The sequence below is a fragment of the Microcaecilia unicolor genome, chromosome 1 (assembly GCF_901765095.1).
Source record: "Microcaecilia unicolor chromosome 1, aMicUni1.1, whole genome shotgun sequence".
NCBI classification, from domain to species: Eukaryota; Metazoa; Chordata; class Amphibia; order Gymnophiona; family Siphonopidae; genus Microcaecilia; species Microcaecilia unicolor.
The window spans coordinates 475,097,811-475,122,521 of record NC_044031.1 but is presented as its reverse complement, the minus strand read 5'-3'; the positions used below and the strand labels follow the sequence as shown (position 1 = coordinate 475,122,521).

Below are 24,711 nucleotides of genomic sequence, written 5' to 3'. Positions count from 1 at the left end.
TCCAGATACGGTCAGCTGGGTATCCATCAGGGGTTAGGTCCAGATCGTTGAAGAAGTTTTCGATGTCGGTGTCGTGGTGAGGAAGTGTGCTGCGTAATTTTATTATTTTTTCGTTAAAGTAGTTAGCAAGTTTGTCTGCAGGTAGGATGTCTGTGATGGTTGTGGTGATAGGGGTGGTATCTAGTAGCTTATTTACGAGTTGGAATAGTTTCTTCAGGTCTTTGTAATCCAGTCCTAATTTGGTTTTGTAATAGGACCTTTTGGTTTGTCTTATTCCATATTTGTATTTTTTATGAATTTGTTTCCATGCATAGAGTGTATGTTCATCTTTTATTTTTTTTCCATGCTCGTTCTAGTTTTTTGAATTGTGTTTTGAGTTTTTTTAGTTCGTTGTTGAACCATGGTGTTGTGTTCTGTCTACTTGATAATCTTGTTTTTAAGGGTGCTATTTCGTTTAGTACGCTTCTGCATCTATCCTCCCAGCGATTGAGATAAAGTATGGATAGAAGATAGAAGCACTAAACACAAAAACATCTAGCAAATGATCATTTTCGAAACAAAAAGTTGGACATTTTCTGGTTTAAAACTAGTCATGTTTGTTATTGTATTTTTGGACATTTTTCCCAAAGTGTCCAAAATCGGATTTAGACATCTGTTGAAAATGCCCCTCCAAATGTATTTCCATTTTGTTTATTCAGGACAGCTCCCACCTTCTGCTGTACTTTTTGACCTGTTGGTTTGGATCACATTTTTAATACACAGCATACAAAAAGGAGAAACAGTAGTCAGACAATAGGGAATGCAATGTAAATATGAATCACATGAAAAATGTTCATAATGATTTAACTATCAGATGTTACAGTCTTGTTTTTATCTTGGCCCCAGCTCATTCATGCTAAAGAGTATTTCAGTGTGACTGCCAACTTGGATGGTTGTCTCGTGCTTGTGTAATTAGCTGAGCCATGAGGGAAAGCTCAGGAGAGCAGGATTTAGTTTGCCTTAAGGAATCAGAAACAAAAAAATCATTCTCATGGAGGTCTTCCACATCCTGTTGCTGGCTGGCTATATGGATTTGGATTTAGATTTAATTACTCAGTTTTTTTCTGGATCTAAGCTAGAAGCGAATTGCAGTTAGACTTATGACTTATTTCCCTGTTTCTGTGCATACAGTCTGAGTTGTAACTGAGGTGTGCTGGTAGGGGGTTGAAGTGACAAGGTCATAAGAAATAAAAGTTGGGCTTCCCAGAGGGATGCAGGGAGGGGGGAAAAAAACCCAGTCAGTTAAGCAATCATAACATTTTCCCCACCCACTAAAATCCCCTAGCTTGGTGATGGCGAACCTATGGCACGCGTGCCGGAGAGGGCACGCGGAGCCCTCTCTATTGGCACGCGCGCCGCTGGTCGCCTCACCCGAGACTTTCAGCCCTCCCACCCAGCGTCAAGCATTCATTCCTTCCTCCCTCCCTCCCACCCGGCGTCAAGCATTGCTCCCTCCCTCCCACCCGGCACCAGCCCACCCGGCCCAAGCACCAGGCAGGCCTTCCTCCCTCCCATCCACCCAAGCACCAGGCAGGCAGGCAGGCCTCCCTCCCTCCCAAGCACCAGGCAGGCCACCTACCCAAGCACCAGGCAGGCCTCCCTCCCACCCACCCAGCACTCCCACCCAAGAACCAGGCCTCGCTCCCTCCCTCCCACCCACCCGGCGTGCACCAGGGCACCCTCCCTCCCTCCCACCTGGCGTCAAGCATTCCTCCCTCCCTCCCACCCAGCACCAGCCCGCCATCCCTCCCTCCCTCCGAACCCAAAGAAATTTAAAAGTCTTCTCTTGTCCGAGTAGGCGGCGTCAGCATCAGCAGTAGCAGCGAAAAGCGTGCTGCTGGTTCGGCGCACCTTCAGCCTTCCGTCTCTCAAGCTCTCTGGTCCCGCCCTCATTTCCTGTTAGGGCGGGACCAGAGAGCTTGAGAGGCGGAAGGCTGACAACACGCCGAACCAGCAGCACGCTTTTTGCTGCTACTGCTGATGCTGACGCCGCCTATTCGGACAAGGGAAGACTTTTAAATTTCTTTGGGTTCGGAGGGAGGGAGGGATGGCGGGCTGGTGCCGGGTGGGAGGGAGGGAGGAATGCTTGACACCAGGTGGGAGGGAGGGAGGGTGCCCTGGTGCACGCCGGGTAGGTGGGAGGGAGGGAGCGAGGCCTGGTTCTTGGGTGGGAGTGCTGGGTGGGTGGGAGGGAGGCCTGCCTGGTGCTTGGGTGGGTGGCCTGCCTGGTGCTTGGGTGGGTGGGAGGGAGGGAGGCCTGCCTGCCTGCCTGGTGCTTGGGTGGATGGGAGGGAGGAAGGCCTGCCTGGTGCTTGGGTGGATGGCAGGGAGGCCTGCCTGGTGCTTGGGTGGGAGGCCTGCCTGGTGCTTGGGTGGGTGGCCTGGTGCCTGATGCTGGGAGGGAGGGAGGGAGGCTTGGTGCTGGGTGGCCTGGTGCTGGGTGGGAGGGAGGCCTGCCTGCCTGGTGCTGGGTGGGAGGGAGGCCTGCCGTTGGGAGGGCAGGGGGGAGAGGAGGGTGGCTGGACATTGGTGGCTGGAGGGGAGGGCAGGGGGAGAGGAGGGTGGTGGGAGGAGAGGGCAGGGGAGAGAGGAGGGTGGCTGGACATTTGTGGCTAGAGGGGAGAGGAGGGTTGCTGGACATGGATGGAGGGCAAGAAATGAAGAAGAAAGGAGGAAAGTAAAGAAATAAATGGAAAGGAAGTCCTGGAAATGAAGTTAAGAGAACAGATAGAGAGCAGCAGAATCAGCGACTAGGACCAATATGGATAGAAAAACAAAATAACCAGACAATAAAGGTAGAAAAAATCATTTTATTTTCATTTTAGTGTTTGGAATATGTCCAATTTGAGAATTTACATCTCCTGTCTTATTTTGCATTGGGTATACTGGAGCTGTAACAACTTACAGAAATGATTTATAATGAAAGAAAATCATGTTATTTTTTTTCTCCTATACTAGTATAATATTTTCAATGATGTCTGTTTATATGCGCCATGGCTGGTGTAAGGGGTGTGTGGCTGTCATAGGGGTGGAGTCATATGTGGTGACCCCGCCCATAATGAATACCGGCACTTCGCGATAAATAATTAGATTTTGGGTTGCTGTTTGGGCACTTGGTCTCTGAAAGGTTCGCCATCACTGCCCTAGCTGCTGAAGTTGTGTAGACAAAATGTTGGTTAGGCCACAGCCCTGACGACCTACTCTGTTTCGCTGCTAAGGCAGTAAGAACAGGCAGCCAAGTTAGAAATCTTTCAAAAGCCATATAATACAGTATTTCAGTAGCATAGCCAGACCGTAGATTTTGGGTAGGCCTACAAAAACTGTGTGGGCATGAAGAGGCAGATTCTATATATTGCGCCTGAAAAATCCACACGTTAAAAAGAATTATGACTAGGTGTATTCTCTAAAGTATGCCTAAATTTTATAGAATGGGCTTAAATTAACACGTGGTATATAGAATAGTCCAAGCGCCTTTCCACGTGACCAAATTTGATCGCATCCATTTAGGCCACATTTTACTTGGCATAAATACCGACATGTAGATTTAGGCACTGAGGTCCATATTCCATAACAGTGCGTGTAAATTTTGAAACCCCCACAAAATGCCTCTTTCTTCGCATATAGCCACACCCCTTTTTGGCTGTGCACATTAGAATTTAGACTCTGCATTACAGAATACACTTGCAGGCAGATGATCAAAAGCCCCGCGCTGTTCCAAACAGCGCTCTAAAATAGCGCTTGAACAGCACAGGGCTTTATCACACCAATGATCAGAGATAATTGCATGCAAATTTAAGCACGCAATTATCTCTGATCATGGGGTAGAAGTGCGGGAGAATTGTGCCTGAGCATGCGTTCAGCACAATCCTCCCGCACTTGTTTGACAGGTCTGGGCTGTCAAAAGCCCAAACCTGTCAAACAGAGGGGCTAGAGGTCCATGGGACCACCAGGCCTCAACTACCCCTTCCCTGAGCAACGGGGACTGGAGGATCTGGTGGACCTCCAGTCCCCCTAACGATCCCCCCCCCTCCTGAAGGTTCAGGGAGGGCTGGAGATCCGGTGGGTCTCCAGCCCCCCTTAACTCCCCTCGTGTCCCTGGTGACCCAGTGGGTGACCAACCCCCCCCCCAGCAACAGGGGGGCTGGAGGTCGCTGGAGCGCCGTTCCCGCCCCCCACCCAACGACCCCCCCTAGATTCAGGGAGGGCTGGAGATCCAGTGGGTCTCTAACCCCCCGCAAAGGGTCTCTGGTGGTCCAGTGATCAATCCGCCCCCCCTCCCTGCCTACCTACCCACCCCCCCACCTTGTGGGTCGGAGGAGGGAGGTAGCCTGCCTCCCTCCTCTTCCTTCGATGCCGCAAAATGGCGGCGCTCAGCCCTGCCCAGTGTATCCTGGGATGCGCTGGGCTGGGCTACACACCATATAAGGGGCCCCCCTGTCGCTGGCAGGTTTGCCTTCTTGGGGCGAATGGGGGCCTGCCAGCATGCAAATGCATGCTGGACAGGGCTCACCATTCCTCCCCAATGATCTGCAAACCCTAACGCCGGCTCGGAACTGGTGTAGGGTTTGCCGCAGCCAGCAACCCAATCTTTGGCGCGCTAGTCGCTGATCATTGGAGATGAATATGTTTAGCCCTGTTTAGCATGCATTTGCATGCTAGTTGCGTTCAGAGCCCTCGAGCGTGTTGTTTCACACGCTCGAGGGCTCTGATCATGGGGCGGTAGCAAACGCTGGCACTAGTATGGCGCTAACAGCCTCTAGCGCCGGCATTTGCTTCTGATCATCCACCTGTTGGCGAGTAGTGCTCATTATTGCTTGTTCATTGCTTTTATCAACGCTGATTAGCTTGTTAATCCAATTAAGTTATGCACATTGTTATAGAATACGCTTGGCTTTCGGTGCAGAGCACTAGGCACAATATATAGAATCTGGGGGAAATATCCTCTCTGACACCTCTGCCTGCTCTGCGACCCTTCCTCACCCTCCTCCTCCTCCTCCTCCTCCACACCCAACTCATAAATAATAATTACCTGAGCTGGCGGAAATTACTACTACTACTACTACTATTTAGCATTTCTATAGCGCTACGACGCGTACGCAGCGCTGCACAAACATAGAAGAAAGACAGTCCCTGCTCAAAGAGCTTACAATCTAGTAGACAAAAAATAAAGCAAACAAATCAATTAATGTGTAGAGGAAAGAGGAGGGTAGGTGGAGGCGAGTGGATACAAGTGGTTACGAGTCAAAAGCAATGTTAAAGAGGTGGGCTTTCAATCTAGATTTAAAGATTGTCAAGGATGGGGCAAGACGTAGGGGCTCAGGAAGTCTATTCCAGGCGTAGGGTGCAGCAAGACTGAAGGAGCGAAGTCTGGAGTTGGCAGTAGCAGAGAAGGGAACAGATAAGAAGGATTTATCCAGGGAACAGAGTGCACGGGAAGGGGTGTAGGGAAGGACGAGTGTGGAGAGATACTGGGGAGCAGCAGAGTGAGTACATTTATAGGTTAGTAGAAGAAGTTTGAACAGGATGCGAAAACGGATAGGGAGCCAGTGAAGCGACTTGAGGAGAGGGGTAGTATGAGTAAAGCGACCCTGGCGGAAGACGAGACGGGCAGCAGAGTTTTGAACCGACTGGGGAGGGGAGAGGTGACTAAGTGGGAGGCCAGCAAGAAGCAGATTGCAGTAGTCCAAACGAGAGGTGACAAGGGTGTGGATGAGGGTTTGGTAGAGTGCTCAGATAGAAAGGGGCGGATTTTATGGATGTTGTAAAGAAAGAAACGACAGGTCTTGGCGATCTGCTGGATATGAGCAGAGAAAGAGAGAGAAGAGTCAAAGATAACCCCAAGGTTTCGAGCTGAGGAGACAGGGAGAATGAAAGAGCCATCAACAGAAATAGAAAATGGGGGGAGCAGGGAGGTGGGTTTGGGGGGGGAAAATGAGAAGCTCGGTTTTGGTCATATTTAATTTCAGGTGCCGTTGAGACATCCAGACAGCAATGTCAGACAAGCACGCTGAAACTTTGGTTTGGATGTAAGGTAAGATATCAGGGGTAGAAAGGTAGATTTGGGAGTCATCAGCATAGAGATGGTAGGAAAAGCCATGGGATGCGATTAATGAACCAAGGGAAGAAGTGTAGATAGAAAAGAGGAGGGAACCAAGAACAGAACCCTGAAGTACGCCGACAGGCAGAGGGATAGAAGTAGAAGAGGATCCACCAGAGTGAACACTAAAGGTGCGGAGGGAGAGGTAGGAAGAGAACCAGGAAAGGACAGAGCCCTGGAATCCAAGTGAGGACAGGGTATCGAGAAGTATGCTGTGATCGACAGTGTCAAAAGCAGCGGAAAGATCAAGAAGAATGAGGATGGAATATTGACCTCTGGATTTAGCCAGTAATAGGTCATTGGAGACTTTAGTAAACGCAGTTTCAGTTGAGTGGAGAGGGCGAAAACCAGATTGTAGTGGGTCAAGAATAGCATGTGAGGAGAGAAAATCAAGGCAGCGGCGGTGAACAGCACACTCAAGTAATTTGGAGAGAAAAGGAAGGAGGGAGATGGGTCGGTAATTAGAGGGACAAGTAGGGTCAAGTGAAGTCTTCTTAAGGAGAGGTGTGACCACAGCATGTTTAAAGGCAGCAGGGACAGTCACAGTGGAAAGTGAGAGGTTGAGAATGTGACAGATAAAAGGAATAAGAGCAGGAGAGATGGCATTAAGAAGGTGGGTGGGAATGGAATCAGAGGAACAGGTGGTACATTTTGAGGAAGAAAGGAGAACTGTAGTTTCCTCAATAGTAACTTCAGGAAAGGAGGAAAGGGAATGAGGGGAAGGAGAGAGAGGGGAATGGACTAGTGGAGGGAGAGGTGGCGAGGTAGAGAATGCAAGGTTTATCTTTTGAACCTTGTCGTGAAAGAATTGAGCAAGGGTCTGAGGAGATAATGAAGGGGGAGTTGGGGGAGGGGCACCTTGAGAAGAGAGATCAATGTGGTGAAGAGAAGTCTAGGGTTAGAGCCAAGAGAGTTAGTCAGTTGGATATAATAATCCTGTTTGGCACGTAAAAGAGCAGATTGGAAGGAGGTCAGCATGAAATCCCCAAGTTGCGTCAGCTGAAGTCCTCCGCTGAAGGTACAGTTCATAGGTCCCTTTCCAGTAGGTTTTAAGTCTAAGTTGTACCTGACACCATATTGAATGGAAGAAGAGGAAGGCAAAGATGTGCAATAGAGAAAATGAACTGCAAAATCATCCATGTGAGCAGAACTTGAGTACAGAGGAAGAGATGAGAAAGGACAAGAGAGAAGACAGGAGAACAAGGAAAGGAGTAAAAAAAATGATAGATGATGAAAGCAGAAAAGTACAAAGAGCAAGATACAGTAGGCTATGACAGAACAGGAAAAGCCTTTTAGTGCATCTGATCTAAAGAGAAAACAACAATTCCCTTTACGTACTGCAGTTGCATTGCCATGGGTGGGCCCGGGTAGGCCACTTTGAGCTCAGGCCCCCTTTGTGGTAGCTGGCGGGTATCCTTAAGCCCAAGCAGCTGAAAATGTCTTCCAGCAAAGCTCAGGACTCTGCAGCCCAGCTCAGCAGTGTACAGGGCAGAAGTGGTCTCTCTCTGCTCCTGGCCCAGCTGAGCCCCAGGTTCAAAATGGTAGATCCAGCCTCAAGCAATAATCTCTCAAGACTGCCAGTAGGGGTCAGTTTGGCTGATTGAACCCTGGGCAGGAGTGGAAGTCGACCACTACTGTCTTGTACACTAGATAACAGGGAATGTGTGGATAAGTGACCGGGGTGGGTGTACGTATGAAAACTCTGATAAATGCTACTTAAGTGAAGTGAACCCCCCCCCCCCCCCCCCCTTCAAGTGTACTCATGTGTATTTGTAGCTTGCAGAGCCAAATGTAAAGTGTGGCATATGCCAGCTCTGGGTTAAATATTGTATATTTTTTAATAGCTAGGGCTTTCTGTGAAAATGGTTTCTTTTTTTTTTTTAGGGAGAGAAAATGGCAAGTGGAGTGGTTTTCTATTTTGTTAGAAATACAGAGGAAAGACAATTTATAACTGAGTGCCATATTTACACAGCACTTGTGTGCATAAATTTACAGAATACCAGCACTTTCATGGGCAAGTGGCATCAGAGAGACTAAGCAGTATTGCACGTGCGTGGTACAGCCACTGTTCTTTATAAGCTGAGCTTGAGTCCTCCACCTACAGTCCTGCCAGTTGGGGGTGCTGTCTCACTATCACATTTTCAATAGAGAAGGACAGGCAAGCTCTGCAGGACTCCAGGTAACCTACCTGTCCGTAGTGATTTGAAAACACAGTATTGAAGCACCGCCCCCCCCCCCCCCCCCCCCACTGGCTGCAATGCAGTTGGAGGGAGCAGTGGGTACAGCCTATAAATACCAGGGGGCATTCACATGGATGGAGCATGGGAGGGGCATAAGTGCTGCCACTTATGAACACAAGTTACAAATGTTCTTGCTGCGTTCAAGTGCCCACAGTCACGTAAAGTCTTATTATTATGCGTTATATTTATATAACGCAGTGGCATGCGATATATAAACATAACGCATTCCATTGCCGGATTACACTAGTATTCTGTAATGTAATTTGGGCACCCAGATACTGTCACAGAATAGGCTCTCGCCGTGCTGCAAGGAGGGGCCCACTTCTAGAAGTACCCCATAGTGAACGGTTTTATTATTGGCTGCCTTGATTTTTGGCTGTGACCTTGCAGGCTATTATGTTTTTATGCTAGTTATAAACCATTGTGGACATATCTTTCATGTTCGGAAGCAGTGAGAGTTTTGTTATTAGGTGCATTTTTTAAAATATTGATTTTAATTGTCCAAGGTGCCACATTTCACAATCCTTTGGCAAAATGTTTCAGGTTTTGGTTAATCAAGGAGTAATGAGAGCATTCATGATTCCCAGCTGGTAGAGAAACTTGCACCTAGCCATAACCATGTTAATTATGAGTTGCTTCCTAACAAATGCATGAAGCATTACAGCCAGATTTTTTCTATAAGAAATGAGGCAAAAAAATGGAAGCATTGAATATAGTAATTTTTTATGTATGTTTTTAAGTGTTTATATAGTCTGATAGTTTTTTTTTATTACATATAGACTATGTATATTTGTCTTGAGGTTTTATTCATATCATTTTTAATGTTTTTAGCTTTTTGAATGTTTTATCTGCTGTTTTATATATTTAATTAATATTCATTTGTTTATAATTGTTATGTTTGTTTATTGCTAGTTCTTACCCCTGACACAGCTGTAGGGCAAAAAGTGGCCATGTCGGGTGTCTTTTTCATTAAAATTGTTCGGCACTTCACTCTTTCTGGTCTGCTTCTTTTTCTGCTGCTAGGGTTGTTCTAGGATCATCGCCTCTGCTGCTGGTTGTTTATCTTATGCACTGAACACATTTGAATGAAATTTGTTGGGTGATTCAAAGGTTATTGGAGTCAGAAGTGGGAATGAGAACTTTTAAGGCCAGTTCCTCTATAGCTAGTTACACCCTGCCCCCCCCCCCCCCCCCCTCCAATGTACTCTTGCTGTACTAGGTTGTAACTGTAACTCTTTTTAGGGTTCTAATTTCCCTAGTGTATCATTTCCGTTCTTTCTGCTACCTAAGATCCGCAAAGTTTAACCCACGCTGAATTCCATGAGTCAGTTGTATGCTCTGTGTTTTCTAAACCTCCAAATACAAACAAAAAGGGATGTTGCCATTGAGCAGTAGACATAGTAACATAGTAACATAGTAGATGACGGCAGAAAAAGACCTGCACGGTCCATCCAGTCTGCCCAACAAGATAAACTCACATGTGCTACTTTTTGTGTATATCTTACCTTGATTTGTACCTGTCCTTTTCAGGGCACAGACCGTATAAGTCTGCCCAGCACTATCCCCACCTCCCAACCACCAGCCCCGCCTCCCACCACAGGTTCTGGCACAGACCGTATAAGTCTGCCCAGCACTATCCCCGCCTCCAAACCACCAGTCCCGCCTCCCACCACCGGCTCTGGCACAGACCGTATAAGTCTGCCCAGCACCATCTCCGTCTCCCGCCACCGGCTTTGCCACCCAATCTCGTCTAAGCTCTTTAGGATCCATTCCTTCTGAGCAGGATTCCTTTATGTTTATCCCACGCATGTTTGAATTCCGTTACCGTTTTCATTTCCACCACCTCCCGCGGGAGGGCATTCCAAGCATCCACTACTCTCTCCGTGAAAAAAATACTTCCTGACATTTTTCTTGAGTCTGCCCCCCTTCAATCTCATTTCATGTCCTCTCGTTCTACTGCCTTCGCATCTCCAGAAAAGGTTAGTTTGCAGATTAATACCTTTCAAATATTTGAACGTCTGTATCATTTCACCCCTGTTTCTCCTTTCCTCCAGAGTATACATGTTCAGGTCCGCAAGTCTCTCCTCATACGTCTTGTAACGCAAATCCCATACCATTGTCGTAGCTTTTCTTTGCACCGCTTCAATTCTTTTTACATCCTTCGCAAGGTACGGCCTCCAGAACTGAACACAATACTCCAGGTGGGGCCTCACCAACGACTTATACAGGGGCATCAACACCCCCTTTCTTCTGCTGGTCACACCTCTCTCTATACAGCCTAACAACCTTCTAGCTAGGGCCACCGCCTTGTCACACTGTTTCGTCGCCTTCAAATCCTCAGATACTATCACCCCAAAATCCCTCTCCCCATCCGTACCTATCAGACTCTCCCCGCCTAACACAGAAGAGCTTGTGGAGTCTCTGGAGCTTTAATAGCTGTCTATAGGAAACAGAGAAGGGAATGGGTAATGAGGGGGGGAGGAGAAGAACAGCAGATAAAGGGAGAGAAGAAATAAGAGGATGGAGAGATGAACAGATGGAAGAGGGGAAGGAAGGGAAATAGACCTAGGCAGATGGAGAAGAGGAATCATGTTGTGGTGAAAAGTTTGTCTGAGCTCTCTTACCGAATGGCAGGGGTGGAGGGGTGATAATCGTTCTCTCTCTGTAACTGATTTCAGAACTGTAAAAAATATATATATAATTCTGAAATATGTGCAAAGGGTCTGCAGAACACAGAAAATGATTTTCCCTGTGTCAGCCTGATACCTTGAAACTTTCAACATTCCAGTACCATTTGCCACATGTTGAGCGAGGTCAGCATTTGATTCAGCAGAGATCCTCTTTTGACCCCCATTAATAATTTCTTTGTCTTCTCCAGTTTTGAAAAGCCTCTCCAGTTGATTGTGTTCATTGTTTGTCTTACTTTTAATTGGTTGTGTAGAACTTTTTTTTTTTTTTTTTAGATTCTACACCAGAAAATGTGATTGTTTTGTAAATGCAAAGCACTTCAGTATACTATTAAGGTATCTTAATTGCTTTCAAATCACTTTATTGTGAGCCCCAGGGCTAATCAGTTTTCTCCAAACAGTGAATACAATGAGAAATGTTTATCAAAGGAAGTAAAATGGTTTTGACTAGGTTCTTGGGTTTTAAGTGACCCTGGGTAATCTGAGTAAACTGTTTACCTCACGCTCAATATATTTTGTTCTGGCTTTAGGAACTTATGTGATGACAGTCACAGCCATTGATGCCGATGATCCGAAACAACCAAATGGCATGTTAAGATACAAAATCCTGTCTCAGTCTCCAAACACTCCCTCTCCCAATATGTATACAATCAACAATGAGACGGGCGACATCATCACCTTGGCAGCTGGGCTGGATAGAGAGGTAAAAAGACCATGTGTGTAGTTTATGGGCTCTAGGACTTTTGGCGTGTGCAGCACGTGTGTTGCCTTTTCATTTATCTCATAAAAATAAGAAAAACAATTCCTTTTCTTTTAAGAATTTGCTTGGGTGCATTGAACCTGGGTGAGAAGTAAATAGAGGTTCATATATTTTAAGACCATTTCTGCTTGGGATTTTCATAATGGATTGGAAAAAAATGTTGACTGTATATGACTCAAACTGTAAGATTGCAGTTGTCTTAGGGGTCCTTTTACAAAGCTGCGGTAAAAAGTGGCCTGCGGTAGTGTGGGCGCACGAAAGTGCTGCGGGCTGAGGACACTTGTTACCGCAGCCAGAATTTGTATTATTTTAAATGGAAGTCGAAAATGACCGTGCACTAATAAAAATTATCGGCACACAGCAATTTACTGCCTGAGCCCTTACCGCCACCTGTTTAGCAGGTGGTAAGGGCTTACACGCTAACCCGGTGGTAATTGGACAGTGTGTGGCAATGACTGAATTCCCCCGGGCACACCTACACCTTGCCCCCTCGCTAGAAAATAGAAAACTATTTTCTGGCACGAGAAACACCGTGCAGCAAACACAAAACTACCGCAGGTTCTGCTGCACACGATGCATGCGGTAGCCCTACCATAGCTTAGTGCGGATTTGCTCATGTAAATAACAGAGTTTACACATGTAAATGGCTGTGCATGTAAGTTCCTATTTTAGAAAGCTTGCGTGAGGGAGACAGTTTGAAAGGGAGCATGTTATTGAATATATCCATTGTTATTTACACCTGCTGTGGAACAGTCATAAGTGTCAGCTAACTGCTCCTTTGAACTTAATGACAGAGAGGGCAATTATGTTTGTGCCTCTGCTATACAAACCCCTCACAAAAAATTCCTAAAATAATTATCTACTCGACTCCTCGACTTGCTGATTCTGGACATTCAGTTGTTTAAAATATGGTGCTTAGAGGCGTAGGTTGCAAAATCGGCATTTAGCCAGCAAAACAGCGAGTGATATTCATCTTTTTATTGGACATGGGTCTGAAATGTGTGTTCCTGTTGTATGTGCTGTAAAATATCTGCTGGATTCTGTACAGGTTGGCCAAAAATTTGGGTGTGGATCACAGATCCACACATTAGCTAATTAGGTACTAACAATCAATAATTGGAGTAAAGCACTTAATTGGCAGTAATTAGGACTTATGCGTGGATCTGCCCTACTCCCTATTCTGGAACATACACGCCTAAATTTCATAGTGCGCAGCTCCGAAGGGGGCATTCCCAGAATTTTGGTGCATTGTGATAGAATACCTGCATTCGCAGCCTTTACTTCCATTAATTGGGTGACAGCATTTACAGTAGCCTTTGTCAGGCATAAGTGCTCATGCCCAAAATTAGACAAGAAATGTACACTATTTGTGCAGAGGGTCCTTTACAGAATACTAGCTTTGAGGCCTTTTTACAAAGCAGCAGTAAACCCATTAGGGGCTTACCACGTGCCAGTCTGGTGTTACCGCCAGCCCAACTTGGGCGCCAGCGCTAGTTCCACACCTAGTGCGTGGCATTTCTGGCACTAGTGGAAATATTTGAAAAATATTACCACAGGCGCTAACCCGGCGGTAATCGGACAGTGCCACTTGCTACCCAGTTACCGCAGGGTTAGCGCGGGAGCCCTAATCGCCACCTCAATGGGTAGTGGTAAGTGTTCCTCGCTGCATGGCCACATGCGGTAAGTGAAATCTTACTGCATGGCCATATCTCTTTTTTTTTTTGCCTTTTTACCCGCTGCGGTAAAAAGGGCCTCGGGGTGCAGAAACAGCACGCTGAGCAGGGCCCTTTTTGCTGTAGCTTGATAAAAGGATCCCTTTGTGCAGAGGTTCCTTTACAGAATATTAGCTTAGCACGGGTCATCCTGACACCTAATGTTTAGCGCCATCTATTGAATTCCCCCCGTAAGGGCGATTCTATAAATTGACACTCACGGGTATGGACCCCTTAAGGGCAGAAAAAATTATCACTTTTGTGTATTTATTTATTTGTTACATTTGTATCCCACATTTTCCCACCTATTTGCAGACTCAATGTGGCTTATATAATACCTAGGCGATCACCATTTCTGGTAGTGAAACAAATATAGAGAGTTGTTGTGGACGAATAAGGTTCATGTGTTTATAGACACATTGGGAAATCGTAGAGAGGAAGAGTTGTGTAGACTATTACGAGCTTTGGTTTCGTTGTGTTGCGAGGTTTAGGCACTTAGGTTGGGTCGGTCGGGTATGCCTTTTTGAACAGGTTGGTTTTTAGTGATTTCTGGAAGTTCAGGTGGTCGTGCATTGTTTTCACGGCTTTTGGTAGTGCGTACCACAGTTGTGTGCTTATGTAGGAGAAGCTGGATGCATAGGTTGATTTGTATTTGAGTCCTTTACAGCTTGTGTAGTGGAGGTTTAGATATAAGCTCCCTATGCTCTATTTTGTAAGGGCACACATGCTATAGGGCGCAGTTGCAAAATGGGCGTACAGATGGGAGAAGTATTGTTTTGGGAGTGTGATTTTGTTTTGTATTAGATTATACATGTAGAACCAAGTAATTAACAACTTGTACAGAAAATAGGAAAGGAAAAAAGAGAAGGAGAGTACCTTCTATTCTATGAAAAAGGAAAACAAATTAAACAACGAGCAATATAATAATCCTCTTGTTGTCCCCAATACAGAATCTCCCAGAAATTAGAGAGATATTACAAAAAAGAAAAATAAAAACACTTCCAAAATTTATGGCCTAAACAACGACAGTCTTTATACCCGAGAATGACCATCCCTCTAAATAGGGGGGCGGGAGTGTGATTTTGACTTGCATTGATAGGTTAATGTCCAGATTTCCAGTGCTGAAACCCGTAAGCATGCTTTTTCTGACTGTGGCTGTAAAGAAATTAGCAATGGTAAGAAAACAAGAAGGCAACCGGTCCACAATATCCACTATGGAATAAATGAGCAGAAGCTTGTTGAAGAAAATGCAGTCAGACTGCATCGGGGCATAAAGAACCAGTTAGTGCAAACTTTAAAAAAGCAACAGCATGGACCAGTGTCCGTTTGGAACAGTAAAAACGGGCTCAGGAAGACACATACTGATCCACGATGGTAGTGTTTTTAAGTTTGCACCAACTGGTTCTTTATACCCTTGACGCAGCCTGCACTCTTGGCGAAACATGGCCATATCGGGTATCTGATTGTGAACCCTGGGAGCTTCAGTTCAACTTATTAAAGATTGCATTTTCTTCAGCAAGGTCCTCTTCTGGTCTTTTATTCCACAAAGAAATTAGCAATAGCAGCAAAATAAGTCGGTTTTCTTAACCCGTTACTGATTTATTTTGCTACTGAAAAGTTTACTTTTGCTGATACCTCTGTTGTCCTTAAGCATGCATCAAGCATATGTGGCTCTTCACTGGTTTGCAGACCAATGTGAAAAGAGTTTATTCAGTAGTTTATTGTTCTGTTGAACGTATTATTAGTGTTTTTCGCTATGTGTCAACAAGAGGTGAAACTATCAATAAAAAATATTTTTTCTTATGATTATCTCACATTTCCTTGTCATCAGCAGCAGATGAATCCATTACGAGTGGGTTGTGTCCACCTACCAGCAGGGGGAGACAGGCATCAAATCGACCCAGCAGAGTGGGAACTGGCAGATGAAGTGTTCCTTCAGATCTGTGCCAAATGGGAAAAGCCCGTTATGGATCTTATGGCATCAAGCACAAATGCCAAAGTCCCGTCCTTTTTCAGCAGACAGAGAGATCCAAGCTCGGCGGGGTTGGATGCCTTGGCTCAACCCTGGCCTCCAGTCCTCCTGTATGTGTTCCCTCCTTGGCCCTTAATAGGGCGGCTCCTCCTGCAAATTCGGCTACATCAAGGAGTGGTGATCCTCATTGCCCCGGATTGGCCCAGGCGGCCATGGTATGCGGTCCTCCGGCGGATGCTGGTGGAGGCTCCCCTTCCTTTGCCTCTGGTTCCGAACCTGTTGACGCAGGTGACCATGGAGGATCCATGCCGCTTTGGTCTTACAGCATGGCTATTGAGAGGGCGCAATTGAGAGACAAGGGCTATTCTAACAAGGTCATCTCCACTCTCTTGCAGGCCTGCAAGCGTTCCACTTCCATTGCCTATGCTCGGATCTGGCGCCAGTTTGAGGCTTGGTGCGCTTCTAAAGCGATCACACCCATGCGGGCTTCTGTCTCGCCGATGCTTGACTTTCTGCAGGATGGTTTACAAAAAGGCTTGGCCTATAATTCCCTGCGTGTTCAAGTGGCAGCATTGTCATTCTTTCGGGGGAAGGTCACTGGCCTCTCCCTGGCTTCACATCCTGACATTGCACGGTTTCTGAGAGGGGTGCTTCGGCCTCCCGTGTGGGCCCCTTGCCCGGCCTTGAACCTGGAGCTAGTATTAAAGGCTCTTCAGTGTTCGCCCTTCAAGCCGCTGAAGCGAGCTTCAGAGAAGGATGTGACTCTAAAGACGGTCTTTTTGGTGGCCATTGAATCGACGAGACGGGTATCTGAGCTCCAGGCGCTGTCCTGTCGAGACCCTTTTCTGCAATTCTCAGAGTCCGGAGTAACGGTACGTACTGTGCCTTCCTTCATGCCTAAGGTGCTTTCAGCGTTTCACCTAAACCATAATCCTTTGGGCAGTTGCACCTCCTGGATGTGCGCTGGGCTCTGTTGCAGTATCTGCAGATGTCAAATGCTTTCAGGACCTCTGATTCAAATGCTTTCAGGACCTCTGATCACCTTTTTGTATTGTTGTCAGGTCCTCGCAGAGGGTCTCCAGCGTCTAAAGCCACTAAAGCCCATTGGCTTAAGGAAGCCATTTTTTCTGCATATCTGCTGTCTGACTGGCCTCTGCCTGACGCCTTTAAGGCTCATTCCACAAGAGCGATTTCCTCTTCTTGGGCTGAAACTGGAGTACTCTGTCTTCAAGAGATATGTAGTGCAGCAACTTGGGCTTCTAAGCTTTCTTTTGCTCGACATTACAGGCTGGATGTGGCTGCCAGGAGGGACGCGCTTGGTGTGGCTTGTTCCCTCCCTATCTAGGGATTGCTTTGATACATCCCATTCGTAATGCATTCATCTGCTTGATGACAAGGAAGGGAAAATTAGGTTCTTACCTTGGTAATTTTCTTTCCTTTAGTCACAGCAGATGAATCCATGATCCCTCCCTGATTGACTCTGTTTTGTGTTCAGTTTTTCCTGCAGACATGCTCCCTCATTGGGAGAAGTTGGAAAACAGTCTTCAGGAATTCTGTTCTTCTACAGAAAGTTGAGTTCGTCCCTCCTTTGTGTTCGCTGTGAGGAAAGTTCATGTTATGCTACTTTGCGGTTTAACACTGCTTTGGAAGCTTCAAAATACTGAGAGGCAGATGGAGCTAGCTGTCCTAGAGGTACTATGGTTTTCAGTGTTCTCTGTCTCCCCCTGCTGGTTGGTGGACACAACCCATTCGTAATGGATTCATCTGCTGTGACTAAAGGAAAGAAAATTACCAAGGTAAGAACCTAATTTTCCCATAAAAGCCAGGATTGGCTGCCAACAGACATAGCTAGGCAGGTCAAAGTAGGGGTGTGTAAACCAAAATGTTTGTTTTATATAGTCTCCCCTGTTATTTATGGGGTTTTGTTTTTTGTTTCTGTTTTTTGTTTTGGGTGGAGGAGGGGTACGGTCATTGTTATTTGGATTATTTTCCGTTTTAGGTTAAATTTTATATGAAACAACATTTCCCATGTTTGTTAAAAAAAAATGCACATTGCTAGTCCAGAGCTGTTGGAGTTATAACCTGAAACATAACAGAAGAGCAAGTTCAAATCTATGATTTCACTGTGCTATGGATAGGCCTGGAGTCCGCTGGTGTAAATACAGAGCAGAAGGGAGTGTGCAGCAGCACTGCTGCACTGTACTTTCTAAATACTTTAAGAGACAGCATTCAGCTTTTTGTAAGCTTAAGAAAACTGATTCTTTGCTCCAAATACGAGTCTGATTAGAGAAAGGTATTAGTCGTTGCCTTTCTGTGGTCTTCAATCAAAACAACAGTAGCAGAAGAATAAAATTCCTAAAAGGAAAAAAATAAATATTTCAATGTTGAAATTTCACATTTTATTAAATATTTATTAAATGTTTCAATGTTGAAATTTCACATTTTATTTACAAGTCTGCTGCATACACAGAAGGAGTGTTCATGCCAAGAAACATGATCCAAGAGAGAGTTCTGTAGCTAGCTAGGCCTGCCGGTTTTGTATTTTACCTAATAAATATGGGTGAGATTGATGTGTCAGTTTTGCATATGTTTATTTTGTTTCAGTCTGCTCAAAAACTGATTTAGAAGAGCATTATTACTTGTAGAAACTGATGTCTATGCTTCTCATTAAATACTTGCAAATATGTGTTTTCAGAGCCAGTGAGATTGGTTTGAGCTGGGGTGTGTATTAGACTAGTTTAGAGGTTTTGTGAGTGATGGCTCTCTGGAAGAGACCAATGGAAAACATAACTGCAAAAACAAAACCAAAAAACAAAGGAAAATATAGAGCAGTTCATAAATACAAATATCCAGCCCTAATGAACCAGAAAATGGAAAAATAGAGCAAATGAATGGTTATTTTGGGAACATAAGTATGTAAAGAATTTTATGCATGAAAAATAATACAAATAAATGGGGGAAACCCATAAAAAATACATGTCACAGAATTAGAAGCATTATTTATATTATTAAGGAGAATCATAAACACCCAACAGTCTGGAGTGTGTCAGGTTTGTGTTTGGTCTTCAGAACTGAGGATTCGCCTTACGTTAACTCTGGGGCTGAGACTTATTCAACTAGTACTAATCTAGCGGCACCTGCAGAGCAAAGGTCCACTGAGGCCAGCTTTTGTGTATATCTAAAGCAGAAATACTCCCACACAGTCCCAGGGATGTACAAAGAGAAGGGGCCAGAGGCTGGAGAGGGCTAAGGTCTACAGTGCTGAATGCACTGATGAAATAAATTGTGGAGGGGGGATTTTCTCCTTGTGACCTGATAGTTTTGTTAGTAGCATCCTGTGGATCAGTTCCCATAGTGACATCCACAGTAGCGAGCTTCTTGCTTTTCTTTAAGGCTTCTTTTTGAATGATGCTCTGGTACTTTGCTAGCTAACCTTTTCCTCATACTGCAGTTTCTAAACTAAATTAGGACTGACCATGTCCATGTTTGCTTTTTTGTGTCTCTGCAGATTTCTTTGTAGGGAATTTCATGGTACCTTTCCGATTGTTAAGGAGGTGCTTTGTGACAGTACTTGAATGCTAGTTGGCGAAGCAAAGCTAAGTTTCAGATTCCTTTGGAGGTATCTTAGACAAAGGAAGACATGCCTTCAGCTGCTTTTAGAACCAAATATTTAGCAAAGTTTTTTTTATTTTCTTAGATATCTCTTGATTCAGTGTTATATGTATGCTGGAAAAACTGAGAAACTCTGTCCCCTGGACTCTATATATTGTGCCCAAATCGCTAACAACCAATTATTGATGTTAACCGGCACCACTTGAAATTTGCGCGTGCATCTTGGTGCTTAAATCCCATAATACATATCCCAAAAGGGGACAGGGGACGATTGGGCGTTCCGAAAAGTTGGGCACAGTGTTATAGAATGATGGGTCTCCGTGCCCAACTTGGGTGCCAAAATTTGCACCAGGTGTCAGCAGGTATAAGTCTAGCGCCCAAAGCTGAATGTGAGAATCGGTGCTAAGCGCTATTTTGTAAAGGGTGCTTAATGCCAGTCTTTTCCAGTGCTGAAATTTGGATGCCTTTTATAGAATCACCCCCCCCCCCCCTCGTCTCGCAGATTCTGTTATATGACGACTAGAGTTCTGCGGACAAATCGGCTTGTGTAGCCAATTTGTACGTGGAACTTAATTGGATATCAAGCCAATCTGCGCAGATAATTGGATGCTAACAAGCAATTATTGATACTGATTGGCACTAATTAGGATTCACACGCGTAGCTCGTTAAGCGTATTCTATAAAGCAATGCGCATAAGTCCGTACTGTGTGGAACTCAAAAGGAGGTGTGGCCATTGGAGGGACAAGGACAGGTTGTGAGCATTCCTAGAATGTATACACAGTGTAATAGAATATGCCTGATCCACAACTACATTAGTCATTCACTTTTACACCAGCTTTTAGTTTTCATAAATGGCCATAACTAAATTTAGTTGCAGGAACAGGCGCTATGTGTATTCTATAAACCACGCCTAACTTTAGGCATGGTTTATAGAATAGAAATAAGCATGTTTTTTTTCGGAACAGATTTTTCTTTTTAGGCACCATATATAGAATTTAATCCTATGTGTATAGAAGTAAGAAATCATAATATATTCATCCATTATCATATAATTTCAACTTTATAGTCTGTGTTGATAACTATATACCTACCAAACCCAATCCCACTAGAATATTCACTTCTGATAGTGTTGTAATCATTTCTTATCACAATCAGGTAAGATCTGAGGAAATTAAATTTAATTCTTGTAGCCCTAATGATATTACTTTGTTCCTGCATTAAAATAGGTTGTTGATGTGTACCTTGGCTGTGCATAGAAGTCTGTATTTTTAACAGTTTAATGCTTCTGTAGTATTTAATTAGAATATTGGTATGTCGAGGCAAAAAAAAAAATCATGCTGACTTCTTCTAGTGTAATTCTTCTCAGATACGGCCACTAGCACAATGTTTTGTGGACACAGCAACCATGATCTGACACTAGGCAGAGGCGCTGGTTCCCCTGTAAAACAAATGGGTCTGGGAGCAGGAAGTTTCTGACAGCTGTCTTGGACAAGCCTGAGAGAAAACTATTGCTGATGCATTAGAAAGTGAGAGAAGAGATTTGCCCCTCAATCAAAGCCTGCTTCTGTGGCCAAAGGAAGGGACGCCCCCCCCCCCCCCCCCCCACACCTTGTCTGCTGTGAGGAAGGAGGTTGTGCACTGGAAAATTGTGCATCCGTTCTGCTAGAAGCCTGATATGAGGGGTGGGGGGAGTGGGGAAGAGGATCAAGTGGTAGAAAAGCAAGGCAAGGGGAAAGAAGGAGAGGGTATTGTGGGGAGAAAAAAAAAACAAACAGGAGGAAGGGTAAAGGAGCAAGAGGGGTATGAGAAGAAGGAAATTAAGATTTAGTGAGGGGAGACGGGTAAAGAAAAAGAGAAGTAGGAGAAGGAGAGAAGGAGCAGGCAAGTAAGAGTTAAGGAGAAGAGGAGAAAGGGAAGAGAATATTTTAGGAAAATATAGTGGAGGAGTGGCCTGTGGTTAGTGTGGTGGACTTTGGTCCTGGGGAACTGGGTTCGATTCCCACTGCAGGCACAGGCAGCTCCTTGTGACTCTGGGCAAGTCACTTAACCCTCCATTGCCCCAGGTACAAATAAGTACCTGTATATAATATGTAAGCAGCATTGAACCTGCTATGAGTGGGAAAGTGCGGGGTACAAATGTAACAAAAAAAATGTGCCTTTCAGCAATCCACAAGTAGTTGACAACACTGATTGTGTGTCACATTACAGAAGACTGGCCCTTCAATAGGCATTTTTGGAATATGTCACGATTCACAACCCAGTCCTTGGGACATACCAAGCCAGTCGGTTTTTAAGATATCCACAGTGAATGTGCATAAGATATGTATGCATTGCCTTCATTGTATGCAAATCTATCTCATGCACATTCATTTTTGTATTCTGAAAACCTAGTCGGCCAGGCATGTCCCAAGAACTGGGTTGAGAATCATGGAATATGTCAGATTGAATGAATAGTTTTCTTCAGTTTTTATGGAAAAAGATGTAAGAGATCTACGTATACCGAAAATGGTTTTCAAGGGTGACAATACGGAGGAACTGAAAGAAATCTTGGTGAACCTGGAAGATGTACTGAGCCAAATCATCAAGTGAAAGAGCGATAAATCATCTGGGCAAGATGGTATACACCCCAGGATACTGAAAGAACTCAAACATGAAATTTCTGATCTGCTGTTAGTCATCTGTTACCTGTCATAAAAATCATCCATAGTACCTGAAGATTGGAGGGAGGCCAATGTTCACGGTAATTTTTAAAACGGGTTCCAGGAGTGATGCGGGAAATTATTGACCAGTAAGCCTGACATCAGTGCCGGGCAAGATAGTGGAAGCTATTATAAAGAATAAAATTACAGAACATGTAGACAAACATGGTTTAATGGGACGGAGTCAGCATGGGTTCAGCCAAGGGAAGTCTTGCCTCGCACTTCATTTCTTTGAAGGCATGAATAAACATGTGGACAGTGGTGAGCAGGTTGATGTAGTATATCTAGTTTTTCAGAAAGCTTTTGACAAAGTTCATCATTAGAAATTCCTGAGAAAATTAAAAAGTCATTGGGGCTATGTCCTTCTGTGGATTAGGAATTGGTTACTGGACAGAAAACAGAGGGTAGGGTTAAATGGCAATTTTTCTCAATAGAGAAGGGTGAATAGTGGAATGCCACAGGGATCTGTACTGGGACTGGTGCTCTTTAGCATATTTAAAAATGATCTGGAAATTGGAATGACGAGTGAGATGATTAAATTTGCAGATGACACAAAACTATTCCAAGTTGTTAAAATGCATGCGGATTGTGAAAAATTACAGGAAGACCTTAGGAAACTGGAAGACTGGGCATCCAAATGGCAGATAAAATTTAATGTGCGCAAATGCAAAGTGATGCACATTGGGAAGAATAATCCAAATCTTAGTTACCTGAATCTAGGTTCCACCTTAGGAGTCAGCACTCAAGCAAAAGATGTAGATGTCAATGGAGCAAATGAGACTCCCTTATATGGTGTGAAGGCCCACCAGCGCATCTCAGGATGCACTGGGCAGGGTTGGGCACCGCCATTTATGAGGCGACGCCGATGGATGAGGAGGGAGGTCACCTCCCTTTTCCAACAAAGGTTGGGGGTGGGGAAGGGCCGCTAAGACCACCAGGTGAGGGGTGGGGTAGGGAATGACTCGCGGCCCACTGGGCCACCAGGGCTCCATTAATGTGGGGATGCCAGGGGGTTAGGGGGGCTGGGGACCCATTGGATCTCCATCCCCCATGAACCTGTATCGGGGGGGGGGGAGGGTCCGTGGGACTAGAGGTCCACTGGACCTCCAGCCCCTGTGTCGCTGGGGAGGAATGAGGTCGGGGTTCCTGCTTCTGTGGGGGAGGGTGGGCTGCTGCTTTGGGGGGAATGGGGGGCCTGCTAGCATGCAAGTGCATGCTGGACAGAGCTCACCATTCCTCCCCAATGGTCTGCAAAACCTAACACCAGCTCCAAGCTGTCGTAGGGTTTACCACAGCCAGCGAGCCAGTACTTGGCGTGCTGGTCGCTAATCATTGGGGAGAAATAGGTTTAGCATTCATTTGCATGCTACTTGCGCTAAGAGAACTGTTTTGTATGCATTTGCATGCTAGTTGTGTTCAGAGCCCCCAAGCGCATTGTTTCACGGGCTCAGGGGCTCTGATCATGGGGTGGTCGAAAACACAGGTGCTAGTATGGCGCTAACAGCCTCTAATGCCTGCGTTTGCTTCTGATCATCGGCCCATCAGTCAGTAGTGAAGAAATATACAGAAAGGAGATCTAACCAAAATATTAAAAAATGCATAAAACAAATCAATTCAACATGGTCCCTAAAAATGTATAGAATGAAAAAGTCTTAATAGTGCATTGAAAGAGAAAATAATCATTAATGAATGTACATTCAACTTGTTTATTATCCACTCAAAACCTGCTGCCGGGAACTGATCTTCCAAATAATTTTTCACTGAATATTATTTGCATTAGGAAAATGTAAAGTTAGCCATTTATTGGAGTGCAACGATCGTTTAGCTGTTGAAAATTGTAAAAAGTGAATCGTGTATTCCAGAGCCAATCCCTCAAAATTTTAAACCCAAAGCAGAGCATTTTGAAAAAAATCTGGGCCAGAGCCAGAAACTAATGAAGATTGACAAGCAATGGCGTGGCCTAAATTTCATCAGTATTTCCAGATACAGAGAGATAAAATAAATGTCTGCATTAATATCTTTAGTCATTTTCTGGTTATGTGTGAAGGACCTTTAAGCAGAAGCTACATTTAATGTGATCTTTTCATGCTTAAAATTTAACTTTTGCTCAGAAGTTGGTTTCCGCTCTTACTTGATCTGCCATTTTGAACTACTGAGCCGTATCATAACAATGGGACAAGGACTGGATTGAGGATTAGAGGGGTTCTGGGATTTGGGGGTGGGGGGGGGGGGGATCTGCTTTATATGTGTTGGAATGAGGAGTGACTTCAGATTTAAATCAATGAGGGGTTAATATATTTTTCTTTCTTCAATTGGCTTTATGGGGATCGGGTTGAAGGGTTCTATTTAGGGGTGGGCAATTAACACATTAATAACGCTATTAGGGATCCTTTTTCAAAGGTGCACTAGCATTTTGAGCACGCACTAAATGTTAGCGACACCCATATATTTCTGTGGGCATCTGTCGTGTTTAGCATGCAGTAATCATTAGCGTTAACAAAAACCGCTAGCTCGCCTTTGTAAAAGATCCCCTTAATGAGTTAGTAGCGTTTAATGCCGGCTGATTTTTTTTTTTTAATGCAGACCAATTCCCCCCCCCCCCCCCCCCTCCGCATTTACCTCGACTGCAGGGCTCATGTTCCGGATTTTCTCTTTTTCCTTGGCATTGCCTCAAAGTCTTTTTTCTTCCCCTGCCCAGCCAGGCTCTGCAAATACTTGAGCCACGCCGTGTGAGAACTGGGGAAGTCTCACAGTTTCAAGTCCTGAGGGACTTCCCCAATTTCCTGCACAGCGCGGCTCAAGTATCTGCAGAGCCTGACCGGGCAGGGGGAAGAAAAAGGACTTTGAGGCAGTGCCAAGGAAGAAGAGAAAATCTGGAGCAAGAGCCCTGTG

The 24,711-nt window shown here is 45.0% G+C and overlaps 1 protein-coding gene across 1 annotated transcript in view; it reads left to right on the top strand.

Annotated features, from left to right (window-relative positions):
* The window catches only part of CDH2 (cadherin 2), a 423,873-nt gene that overhangs the window by 327,770 nt on the left and 71,392 nt on the right, over positions 1-24,711 (top strand). Inside the window, exon 7 of the mRNA XM_030213715.1 lies at positions 11,594-11,766. Within this exon, the coding sequence (XP_030069575.1) occupies positions 11,594-11,766 (173 nt within the window). The remainder of the gene's footprint in view (positions 1-11,593; positions 11,767-24,711) is intronic.